Source organism: Venturia canescens, chromosome 10, assembly GCF_019457755.1.
Source record: "Venturia canescens isolate UGA chromosome 10, ASM1945775v1, whole genome shotgun sequence".
Taxonomy (NCBI): domain Eukaryota; kingdom Metazoa; phylum Arthropoda; class Insecta; order Hymenoptera; family Ichneumonidae; genus Venturia; species Venturia canescens.
In genome coordinates this window covers 18087495-18100691 of record NC_057430.1, presented here as the reverse complement: position 1 = coordinate 18100691, position 13197 = coordinate 18087495, and the positions used below count along the sequence as shown (strand labels likewise).

The 13197-nt window shown below is 42.6% G+C and overlaps 2 protein-coding genes across 3 annotated transcripts; both read right to left on the bottom strand.

Annotated features, from left to right (window-relative positions):
- Window positions 1-7945: 7945 nt before the first annotated feature.
- On the bottom strand, window positions 7946-8290 carry l(3)87Df (lethal (3) 87Df). Its single transcript, XM_043429856.1, has one exon. The coding sequence runs from the start codon at window positions 8288-8290 to the stop codon at window positions 7946-7948; it is 345 nt and encodes a 114-aa protein (XP_043285791.1).
- A 477-nt stretch (window positions 8291-8767) lies between these two features.
- Window positions 8768-12530, bottom strand: LOC122417035 (fatty acid-binding protein, muscle-like). 2 transcript variants are annotated; one of them, XM_043430264.1, is made up of 3 exons: window positions 12277-12530; window positions 9947-10218; window positions 8768-9086 (listed from the first exon to the last, which is right to left on the bottom strand). In XM_043430264.1, the coding sequence occupies exons 1-3, from the start codon at window positions 12353-12355 to the stop codon at window positions 9033-9035; spliced, it is 405 nt and encodes a 134-aa protein (XP_043286199.1). In that variant the 5' UTR covers window positions 12356-12530; the 3' UTR covers window positions 8768-9032. The 2 variants fall into 2 exon arrangements, with proteins under 2 accessions (XP_043286199.1, XP_043286198.1); XM_043430263.1 differs by lacking the exon at window positions 12277-12530 and adding an exon at window positions 10322-10550.
- Between the last annotated feature and the right edge of the window lie 667 nt (window positions 12531-13197).

The following is a 13197-nucleotide window of genomic DNA, read 5'->3' as shown; positions in this document are numbered from 1 at the left end:
TCAACTTTTGAGTAAAAAGTGAATCGAAGTGAGGCTCTCTCGCGGGAGAAGGATCACGCGTTATTCGCGCTCGCGCGCGCCCGCGACTCGATCCCGCGGTCACTTTCTCCGTGAATTCCGATCTTCTCTTCGCCGTGTCATATTATAGTTTATATATCTACGTGCTCGCGCGAACCCGTGTATATATGTACATACGTGTGGACGGATGGATCAATAAATTATTATGATTATGGAAGGGGCGCGAGCGAGCAGACGCGCATTTACGATCGTTGTTGCACATTTTTATTTTTATCCTTCTTTCTTTCTTTCTTTCTTTCTTTCGGAATATACGAAAAAATGAATAAAATCTTTCTCTGTGCGTGTTTTACCGCGACGCAAAATTTCCCTGGAATCATTGGCCTCCGCGTCTTATAGAAAAGCGTAAAGAAAATTTCTACATCGACTGCTGCTGCTGCTGGCTCCTCGCCTTATCGCGATCATCCATAATCTCCGGAGCAGATAACACTCGTGCATGTTTATCTGAGTTTGCCCAACGAGGAAATTATTTGACCAGGTATACCGTAATTAAGAAACGAAGCGACGCTGCGCGCGATGTAACTGCTGCTGCGTTATGCGTCAGTTATGAAACTGAGGAAAGTTTTTTTTTTTTTTTATTTTTTTTTTCTTCATTCTTCCATCGCGACTCTCGTGATGCGTGTGACGGAAGAATCTCTCGTCGATTATTCACTAATTTTCAATATTTCACCCGCGCGGTTTGTCCGTCATCTTTCATTTCGTTGCGTCCTGTCGGCGGAAATACGCCTGGAATAAAAAAAAAAAAAGCAACGAAAGTAGCTTCTAATCCTGCTTCGCAAATGTTTGTCGCGCGGCGCGCGCCCCGTCCTCGCGATCCTCCTGCTGCTGTAAGGCGCTCACATTCGTATACAGATATATAAAAGGCACGTGGATACAAGGAAGAGGCCAAAAGGAATGAAAAATGATGCAGGCAACGCGGTAGCATCAATTTCATCCCCGTACATATGTGTAAATATGCTGTATATATAGTGCTACTTTTTATTGAGTCATCGGCACGCGAGAGCAGATCGACCCGGCCCCCTTTTACTTTATCACATATCGCGAGCTCGATGCTTTCAAGGTATATATTATTCCCCTTCCATTAACTCCTCTACGTTACCAAAAAATGTATAAAAATGTAACGAATTATCATCTCATTTCGTCTCTGTTTGCGTAATGATTTTCGTCACTTTTCTATACCGACCGATTTCACGAATACGAATTAGATTTTGAACGAAAAAGAAGGGAGAAATTTTCTTCACTCTTTTTCAAGTGTTTTTATTTGTAAAATGTTTTCGCAACAACATCGGTGTGTAAAAAATTTGCCGAAAATCCCAATAGCGATCTATACTTATATTTGCGGAGCAAAGAGCTTCGGTCGGTTGAAACTTTTTTAGTCGGAGGGCGACCTTTTGACTCGCGCGTGTGAAACGATATAAATACATGTGTGCGCGAGTCATCCGCGCGGTTGCGAAGAGGATTAACACGTAACCGCGATTTTATTATGTCGATACATACTCGAAACACGGCTGCCCAAAACGAGCTCGAGCTTCTCCCAATGAACACTCATCGCGATCGGATTAAATCGGATCTGTAACTTTTGAATAAGTGTAACATCGAGGACTTTTGCACCAGGCGCGGTGAGAGTTGGAGAATAGGAAATCGGCGATTGGCGCCGTCGACGAGTCCGGCGGAGCTTGCCACATAGGTATTTATCATGCGCGTATTGGTCCCGCGATCGCGCGCGGCGAAAGACGCCCGCTGGCCTTTCAATCTCCCGAATCACGCGCATCTGTACATACGAGCAGGAGCGATTCTCGTGAAATTCGCCCCACCGCCCTACTGACCCCGCGGCCCGGACGAGCCTTCGCCATAGGAATGACAGCTTCGCTATATTTCGCTCACACCGCGCGATTGCCTCGAGTTATTCCGATTTAATTTCCATAGAAATCACTTTTCTGGTGCGGACATTTCGACTGATACGCGCGCGCGCGGCTCTTCTTCTCCGCGCGTCAAAATGATGTCAAAGAATCTATAGAGACATTAATTTTGTTTTCGATGCTTATCGAGCTCATCGCGAAACATCAAGTTTTTGTAACGAAACGGAGTAAAGCTATTTCAAAGGCAATTTCGAAGCTGTGCTGAGACAAGAAACTTGGATTTTTTCATTGTTTATCGCACGAATCGATATACGAATCCGCTGTTGTTTTCGCGCGTTGAATATCGAGTCAACCGGGCGGAGGCGCTTACGAGAGCGTTCGCTTGAATCACGTATGCCACCGCGATAACGACCTCCAGCCCGGTATAATAACCCGTGGAAAACACCTTTCAAAACTCCATGCGGAATTCAGGAATGATCGATTCACGCGCGGATACGCGTCATCGACCACGTCCGCAGATATATCGGGTTCGAGGATTCGCGCATCAAATTTTCTCTCCCGGATCCAATCGCCGTGTATCTTGAGATGCTGGGAAAAACCCAAAATTTCCGTTGATTCACCGGCTCGTTTGATTCCTCGTCTACGAAGCGGCGAGATACCTTTTTTTCTGCACGCGAGATTCGAGGTGATGTTTCTTTGGACTTTTCGCTTCGGCTCTCGACTCATCTCGCAAGACGATTTTTTAATCGAGCTCCTGCTCCCGCGTATTGAGACGACGAGTTAACGATTTTCCGCGCGAGCATTGCGCCCGTCGAGGCGCACTTTCAGTATCCAGCAGCGGCGAATGGAAATACCCGGAGATAATTAAACATTTAATAAAATGCAGTCGCGCGTCTTTTAATTCACTCACCGCCGGGCGGCTGCATACCGGATCCGCCTGCTGCTGCGGCGCCCGTGCGCGCTTCATTGGAATATCGATGATTATACTTGGTGCGTTGTTGCGCTCGGATCGGAACCTTGCCCCACTTTTGACTCGCTCACGTCGGCTTTGTTACCCCGATCGTCGTTCGCCGTATGCCGTATATATACCCGCGCGAGCGATCTCGAGCTTTTGTACATCTCTCACCCTCGAGAGTGCTGGCTCGCGATCGTCGCATATTGAAAGATTTCTCGTTTCTCCCGCGACGGACGCGAGAGAGATCGCCCGACGAGGGGAGTCGAAGAAATTTCGAAATATCGGATGTACCCGAGTCTGAATTTGCCACGGAGATTCGTCGCCGTCCAATGAAATATGACGCTCAAGAATCCTGCTGGCGAGTTGCAACACTCGCTGCCACACCGCGATCTCCTCCTGCATCTTTTTCCGCGCTCCGCGCTGCTATTTCGGGAGACGCGGGCATTTTTTCAGCTTCTCTTGCTCTCAAAGCCACCTTTGAACCGCGGTAACAACGAGTATATGAGAGAAATAAAAAGAAAGACGCGCTTACTCTTCGACCCGAGAGTTCGAGAATAAAAGTCTTTCAATTCCAATTTTATTCCCGTACGAATAAGCCGGTATACGCGCCGTTGTTGTTGCAACTCGAGAGACAGCGCTTTGACGTCTCGCGGCTTGCACCATTGCACCTCTCGTGCGCCGCGAATGCGCCCCGTCATTCTCCTGCTTCCTTATTCGGAGATTCTTTTAAAACTCCACTTTCCGGTGGGCGCGAAACCCCCGTGAAAAAGTCTTCCATTTCAATCTTATTTTTCATCATATCGCGTTATATGATCGCCCCGGCCGCCGCGCGCGAAATAACCTCGTTCGCACCGCGCGGCGACTCTTCGAAAGAAAGCAACCATTTCGCGCGGTTATCTCCGTGCTGAGAGAGAGAGAGAGCGCGCGACATACCTTCGTATTTTTTAAAATGGCAAAATCGATGCGCCGAGTCCAATGTCGGTTTGACTTTTTCGCCAAGAAAAAACGACGATATTCGTACGAACCCAAAGGGGTCAAGGAATCCGGAATGAAAATTTTTCGTCAAATCTCTCGTGTATATAGAGATGTTTCTCACCGCGACGAATTATTATCGACCACCTCGACGAAGTCAGCCGTTCCTTTATTCCTTGCTTGTATTTTTTTATATACAGAGGCTCTTCTTGCCATTTTTGATGATCGTAAACTATCTGCGAGAACAATAATAGCAGAGGAGACATTCGCGGGCGAGAGAAATATTGTCGAGAAAAAAAAGGAATGTTTACGAGGCGAGGAGGAGCAGGGCGTGAAAAATTCGTTAACTCACGACACACGTTATACGTTTCGAGGATTGGCCAACGCTAATTACGATTTGGAAAAGAAAGTGAGTCTTGAAAGCAGCATATATATATCCTTAGACGCGTATAGGAACGTCCTTTTTTGACGTATGCGGGCGCGTTTTATCTTGCGCCGAGTCTTAAAAAAGGTCCAAGATTGCTCTTTTGAAGAGTCGTCGCTCAAAAACATCATAGAAAGTGGATCAATGGAGCGCGCGCGCTGTGGGAGAAAAAATATCGGTATCTGGGCGAGAGGGCCGTAAATTATAATTAATCGCACCAATAACGCGAGGAGAGCCCCGTGGCATCGATATATTGCTTTGATAATATTTCAAAAATCTTCTCAAAAGGCGATTATTCAACTTTTTAAACAACTTTTTTCATTCTCGCGGGAGATTCGCAGCGCCGCGATCGACAGCGAGGCTTAAGCCTTTTTTCCCCTTTTGTTTTGGCGCATCGCCTGCTAAGGTCGATGGGACAAACAGAAAGATTCGGCCATTTCGAGAATGCACCCGCGAGAATAATGACAAGAGGAATTTTAATCGATGACGTTGACGTCATACGCGGCGCTTACTCGCCGCGTCACCGAGATGTCTTTATTTTTCTCACAATTTATTTTTTTTTTCGACGTCTCGATTTTCGATGAGCGTACGATGAATTTTTATTTCGAAACGCAGCAGCAGCAGCAGCATATTGCCCTCTTACCAAGCTTCTTCTATATACACAACGCTTCCCGTGACATTTACCACTTGAAACGACGACGAGAGATGTTAAAAACACACTACGCATCCGAGAGCAACGAGACTGCGCGCGCCTTCATTATTCGGCTATTATCCGAGGTTGAAACATCTCGAGAAACTTCAAGGTCGCCCAAGGTTATACGCGCGCCCATATTTACTACGTCTCATGTCCATTTTTTCACATCCGTTTAATAATCCCCTGCCCCCGCCGCCCGTGCCTTCTCTCGCGATGAGATCCCGCTATTTTTTCGGTATCTCTCGAATCGAAGCAGCAGCATGCTTGCGCGCCGCTAACGCCAAGGAAACGATGCCTCGTTTATCTTCGTGTCCTGCTCAGGGAAGTGGATCATCGTCAATTTTTTTACTCGTTCGACCGAGTCTAAAAAGCGTAGAGAAAAAAAAAAGCCATTAATCGGTACTTTCATGTTTCTTTTAATGGCTCGACGATTATTTTTTATGTAACGATTTCGATTTTCGTTGATTTTTTATACGGCCGAGTTGATTTATGTAATTTTCTTGATGAATTCACGGATGTTATGGAACGACGAGACTATATAAGATCGTAGATTTGCGATCGCCGAGCTGTCGGGCAGTAAACTGCGCCCTATACGATTATATATTTCGATTTATGCATTTATTTATTGAATAGTTATGGCTACCATTTTCCCATTTGATTCTCATTAGGAGTCACTTTACGCCCGCTGGAGCATCGAATTTATTTCGTGACGATTTGAATATTTATACGTAATCGCGATTGAGTAATACGTTTTTTTCCTTCCTTTATTTTTTAAAATACAGTTTCTTTCTCTATGGAAAATAGGCCACGCGGGTTTAAAATATGCAGGCAATTTCGTAGTTCGTGCGTGTATAACGCAGAAAAGAAGATCGAAATCGTCGAATCGTTACAACATTTGTTCCATCTTTGAATTCACATTACCAAACTCCTTGCGCAGTCTCCTTGAGTCACCTTGCGCAGTATCTTCTGCATCAACAAACACTGATTTTTACGAATAACGGTTTGAGTTTTGTGATCTTTATTAAATTATTCATTCATCGACCCTCTCGGTGACGTTGTTCGCAAGACCGTTGGAAAAAAATAACCTCTCGCGGATAACGGCGAGAAAGAAAAAAGGTCTGTATAAATTTTGATGAATATTTACGCGCTTCTGCGAGGAAAAGTATCTTATCGACATTTTTTATCCAACGCGTTCGAGTTCCAATCCTTGGGTAATCGTCCGTACATCGCCGATTATTATTCATTATCAATTATATATGTGTATATTATTATTATTATACTTGTCGAAAAAATGACGCAAACCGAGTCGAAAAGCGCTGCGCGGTCTAAAGAAACGTGGGGAAAACGGACGATCATTATGTTTACGGGGAATATATGACAAACGAGGGAGCCGAAATCTTGGTACGCGGCCAATATAAAGGCCCTCGGCTCAAGCGCTTCTCTCCTTTTTTCAACTCGTAAAATCGAAAGTTTCTATTATCTCACGTTTTTCAATACAAATCGGTGTAATTACGACAATTTGGCTATTGTTGCGCCATTGGAGGAACAGGCCTCGAAGATAATCCGCGTCGACAGCTCGAGTTTCAATTTAACAACGTAAATGTACGGTGAAAGTGAAAAAAAACGATGAAAAAACAACCTTGCGGATCGGGAGAAATTTTGTGGCGCCGCCGACAGCCCGAAAATCGATCGAGTTTTACCGTCCTTCGAACCATTTTTCTATCCTAATTCATCACCAATTCATTATGAAAATTCACACTTTTTCGAGGAAAGAAAAACAGAATAAAAACTAGTCACAACGAAATTGATTGCGAGATACGCTCGTCGCTCGACGAATCGAATTGAGGTGTAAACAAAAAAGTTTAGAACTCGAACGCCGTTGGTGTAGGTCGCACGTAAGTTTGCCATGGGGGCGCCAGGCGCCAGTATGACATCAATTCCCGCTACCCCGCTATCGCTTATGACGCCGTGAACTGTAAGTAAACAAAGTTTTTATTGTGACGCGAAGTATCCATTAAAAATAAATTAAAATAAAAAAAACGACTAAAAATAACCAAAAAAATTGCCGTTACTGCTCTAGAACGGGCTCGGAACGCGGAGAAACAGAATTAAGTTTCCGTACAGCCCGTTAACTGTGTTCGGATCGTCCCGAGGTCCTGATTCCGGAATGAACAACCAGATGAAATCCTGTTGTTCAGGAGTTACTACGCCTCGAAAGGATAAAATCACGCACGTCATCGTTTTACGATTCAGGTCCCAGTACCGGTTTTGAATAGCTATTATCATTTAACGACCATTTTTTTCTCAGCCTCTAACCCATCCGCGACCGCTCGAGCTTCTCTCATTTTCATTTTCCCAGGGCAAAAGATTGTTCCGATTATTCGTATAGAGAAGATTAAACCATTCTCCATTGATATATATGTCCTAAAAAACCTCTATCTCCCTCCTTTTTTTATGCGGGCAATGTTTTTCTGTATCATTTCATTTCAAATAGAATTTGATTTTACAACCATAAAAATAGTAAACAGTATACACTCTGTATCGGGTAAGGAAAAAAAAACCTTGTCATTTGACTTCATTTTTTTTATTACATCACAATTCCATGTATTCACTGAAATCTCTTATTTGTATAAGAGCGCAATGTCTTTGAGCTCTTGCCATCAATTGCGGCTGACTTAATATTCAAGTTTTGAGTGAAATTTCAACATTTGCCAGATGCCAAAGAGCCACCGTACTTAGTCGGGTTACCGGTGTTGTTGATTAGGATGAACCAACAATTGAAATGGATTAAACTTGACACTTGAAAGATTCCTTGATACAAGGATTTTTAATTACTTTGTCACAACATTTTTTTTAGTCTTAACAAGAGCATAATTTGTACAATTAAACTACGGTAGATTTGTTGAGTTGTTCGTTCTTTCTTTCTTTTTGTTTTTTTAGAAATGAACAAGCCTGAGACTGGATCTCTAGACATTGACTAATTCAATGTCCTTTTCTTTTTCACCAGTTTTAACAGGATGGTCATCTCGCAGTTGATCCCTCGTAGCCGAAAAGATCTGGCCCATGTTGAATTTTTGAGTTGCCCATCTGTGACGACACACGACGAACCAACTCAGGGTAACGCAGCTGAATATTCCCATCATACTGTGAGCCGCGTATCGAGGTTTGCTCGTCAACATAAAGACTATCAATCCACCGCCTAAACCGCTCCCGATACCGTATAGCAAACTGTCTCTGGCGCACGGAATTTTTCGAAGGTCTCGCCCAAACACAATCACAGGCCGGTCCAGCTCGTTCTCCTCGTCCGCCATGACGTGGATTTGTTTTATTTATTGCTTTATTGTTGTGAGGTAGTCCTTTGGAAATCGAGCTCTGCTCGTGACAGGCACCGGCCCAAATAACCTCAAACTTTACACTGGCTAAGGTTATGTTTGCCGAGGACGTGATATCGTGATATATTTTTAACTTTTTAACTCTCCAACATGCTCGCGATCGCAGCGTCGCTCTTTGCCCTTTTTGAGAACCAACGTTTGCGCGCATGCGTCCAGATTTTAGTTCAGGTGAGCGCTCCAGGCGCCGAATTTTGAAAATCGAAAAATTGGGATTCCAGATCAGGCAAGAATTGAGAAGTATGGAAAAGAAATTATATTCAAATGACCAGATTTTCATAAGATGAACAACGTTTTTACTCTTGTACTTTCTCGTTAGCCGGAAGAATGTTAATTTGAAACACATAAATTGAATTACGATTTATTTGAAGTTGGGTATGAACAAATAAATGACAACAATTTTTATCAAAGTATTTATTCGTCAAACATAGAAAAAGAATAGTTATTCTCTTTGAGGACACGAATAACGATCGACGTTGCGTGAAAAGTGTTGATATATCGTAGCCCGATTAGATCGAGCGGTTTCAATTGTCATTAGGAATCCTTGAAATTATATAGTGTAACTGGGGTGGACTTTCAGTAGTTTATAAAGATAATAAAGTGTGCGTGTTCATGAAGATAGCTTCGTGGGAGATTTTATTCCTCGTGAACGTTCGGAACGTGTTTATTCTTGCAGCTTGTAAATCCTGGTGCAGACGATGTCGTCGACTTTCATCGTCTGAAATGATACACATTTTTTTATAAATTCACAATGCAATGTATTATCCATCATACGTGCTCGCACATGAATGCAAGAAAACTTTGTTTTTCTTCATATTCTCTAAATAATTAGATGCAAAGATTCGACTAATTCAAGGCCAGGCATAATGAGCAAAACAAAAAGTATTTTAGCTTTATACTTTTGTACAAAAAAATCGTGTCGGAAAATATCGTTTACGAATTTCCTTTGGGTAAAATAATTATTCCACGTTCTACGAAAAAAATGAGGTCACAAGTATAGAGATATTTTTGAAAAATCGTTCGATCGAAATCTCGTGTGCGGATAAATGAAGAAATAATATTTTGTAGTTGGATTATGGCTCGCTTTGAATTTGATCTCGCCACACACGTCGGGGAATTGAATCCAACACCGAGGTACTCGTAATTGGCGGTACGTTTGAGCAATCACTCGCGATTGTATGGCTTGTTAGACACGTAAACGTGTGTGTACGTGGGTAGTCTAAAAGTACGTGGGATCGCTCGAGATATTCCTGCGCTAAGAAGCTGACCAACAGTCGTTGCGTCTTTTGGCAGTTGATAATTAAATCTGCCATGTTAAAATCATCCTGGGTTCGTTGAGTTTTTAGAAATTGAACCAACATTTTTTTGCTCATTCATATAGAGTACTGGGAAAATCGGAATGATTACGATATCGAATGTAAGTTATATAAATGACGATTAAAATTTAATTATAAAATTAGGGTGATAAAAGGATCGTAAATCATCTTAATATGATTAAGTAAAATTGATGACGGAGATGAGGGACAAACGATATGAATTGAACTCGTGTAAACGAGGGCTTGTCAAATGAATACTTACAGCCTTCATTTCCGTGGGACCGTATTCTCGCTCGATCAGCGTCTCCTTGTCGCCCTTTTGCACGTGAATCATTTTGTTGCCGTCAATGGTGACGGTGCTCTTTACTGTGCGGCCGTCGGGCGTCTCCTCGTCGAATTCTTCACCGAGTTTGAATTTAATTTCGGAATTTTTAAAGGTGCTGAGGGTTTTCAAGGTGTAGACACCGTCGTTTTCCGTCAGCTCGACCGTGGGACTCACACTCGCTCCCATTTTCCGGGTCACCAGACCAACGCCTGATTTCAAAATCAAATAAATGATCAACTTTTTTTTCTTTTTTTTTTTTTTCTTTCGTTTATTTGGAATTGAGGAATGCCGAGCGTTATTGCTCGCACTCACCTAGAGCCTTCATAGCTTCATCGAATTTATCACTACTCGCCAGCTTATAATGCTTTCCTAAAAAGCTCGCCATCGCACTCGCCATTGCGTTTCTCAGACTCATAAATTAGCGGAACAAGCAATTTTTTTCAATTTTTCAATTAACGCGATAGATTAAGATTTTACTGTCTCAATGAACTCGCTCGGTCGCTATCGTCGCGTTGAAATACACTGAACTCGAGCAGTCTCCTTGCAACTTATTTATTCCCGGGCAATAATTAACGTCCGATTATTAATGCACCTCACTCCAGAGTGGGGAAAACTTGTTGGACATTGGCCGCCATCCACAATTATGAAATATACGAAAGAGCGAGAAGGAAAGAGAGAGAGAGAGAGAGAAAAATCTACAGCGCATATTTAATGCGAAAAAAATGACCTTTGGCCTTTGAACCCGCCTCGCATCGACTCTAGCGAAAATGTGCAAATTAATGGGAGCAAAGAAGGTGTTCGGTGGGCCCGAGCACATCGGACATTAAACAATAGCCGTTTAGAATTTTGTCAATATTATGAAGCTCGAGAACGCCTAATGGAACGGAAACCAAGCGCGTTTCTGGGAATTCATATAGCAACGAATAATCGAATTGAAAATGTTATTCATACCATTTTTCGAAATCGTCTCGTATTTTTCAATCCATCATCTAAAAATTTTGACTCGAGCTTTTTTATTTCTTTATCGCGAGAGCGGAGAAACGAGTGAAATTCACAAAAATTTCGACATCCTAAACTCTCACAATTGCTGAAACTGGCAACGTGGCGACATCTTCCACAATAATTTTGCAAATTCTCGCCCCACGTGCTCAATTTCCACATTCGGTTTTCTGTATAAATTGATTAATCGAATCACGGTGATAAATTATATTTAAACGTTACAATGAGCTACCGGCTATTTCGAGCTCTTCGTCATCATATTATGTGCGAATTTACGGCCCATTATACCGGCTAAAAAGTGATTGTGCGAGCAAATATCAAGAAGCAGAAGAAGCCTTATTATCGCAGGCTCCGCTCGTATTACGACGCTACAGTACAATCCTCGAGTTTTTTTCCCCCAACGAAAACGCAGAATCATCAGGAATGCTGCACGAACGAGTTGTCGATTTTTTTTTTACTTTGCTGTTCTTATTTTAATTGAGCACATTTTTCTCGATACGACCACATGTGTTCGACACATGTCTAAATTATCGAAATATGCTTTCGATTAATTCTGACAATTGTAAAACGAGAATCAAATATTTTGCTAATTTATTATTGAGGTCAGCCGCTCAGCAAATTGGAAAAAATAAAACCGGCTACGCGCAAGTCGAAAAATCGATGGAAAAGTAACCGTTCGTGCGATTTCAAGGGGCGATATACGTTCCGAGTTTTTATCGACTATGCCCCGGAAACGCTCGTTACGACTGTCACGACGACGTCGTTGCGCACTGCGCATTATTATTACGAGTGGTGCAATTTGTTGGACATTTCATCGATCACCGTATACAAATGCATCAGTTTTTCCGTGTACAAACGTCATCAAAAATCCGTACGCCGATCATCGTCCTTTATTTCTTTAGATAATTATATATAAGAAAAAAAGCTAATTCAGGCACTTCGAAAAACCGACTAGTAAGAAAAAAAAATGGAATATTCAAAAGAAAAAGTCGGAGAATTGGTGTTTGAAAAAATTTGATTTTGAAACGATTTTTCAGCAAGAATGGTACTCGCAAAAATGACAAATTCGAAATTTTTACAAATTTAATTGTTCAATCGAGTACCAAAAATTCGATTGTGGACGAGCAAAGCGTTTAGAAAAGATCGCGTGCTTTCGCAGAAGGGGCCAGGTGTGCAAAGAGATCGTTTGGGGCGTCGCGCGCGCGGCTCAATCACGAAATGCACGCTGTCTCCCGAAAATGTGAAAAAAAAGTGTATATTTGACTTACCGAGAGCCTTCATCATCTCGTCGAATTTATCGCTGCTCGCGAGCTTGTATTTCTTTCCATAAAATTCAGCGAGTGACATTATGAATTTGTTTTTTTATAATGTTATTAGGTTTATATGTCGAGTTAATATCAGCCGGGTTGGGGCAGTTTTTAATAGACGCTCGGACAGATCCTTTCGTTCTTAGAGCTGGACGAATACTGAAACGAGGCGGTAACTTGCCAACAGCGTACGTGGGCGACGACGCCGGGACGCACTACGTTTCTTTTCTCCCGGCGCGTATATGTATAGTTATATATTTTATGATTTCCTGCTCCTTACTATGTATTTGTATCAAATTTTATGAGAGCACACAAGCTCGCAAAGTCGAATGTGTGCGTGGATAGAATGAGCGCTAAGGGCAGGATACCGCCTGTTAGCTTATATATTCGGCTCAGGCTTCAGCGCCTCAGAATCGATTCTCAGTCCTGCGCCTAGAAATTTCAGGGCCACGGAGCATAAATTTTTATTCTTTTTTCTCAATAATCTTTCATTCATCCCCGTTAAAGATACGAAAACACTTATTCGTTATTCATCCGATTAAGATTTTTGTATTCGACCGAATATGTTCTTCAAATTTGTGAGAACGAAGAAATTTTCAATGAGATAAAAATGATAATGCGACGCTGCGTCGCACGTTCCTGACGCAATGTCCTCGCTCGTACGACCCGCACACAACTCTCCCACTTTTTTGCTTCGGCGAATCTCTCGCGACCTGCGGGCTGTTCAGGCCCGGCGAGCCCTCCCGTAGTTTTACGGCGATCAAAAGTAAACCTTTTTTTAAATCTAGATTCCAATGTTGTACTACGCAAAAAAAACTCGTTCCTACGACAAATGTTCTTCTCGACGTTGGACTGCTGCGTTTCTCGACAGCACTGCGATTA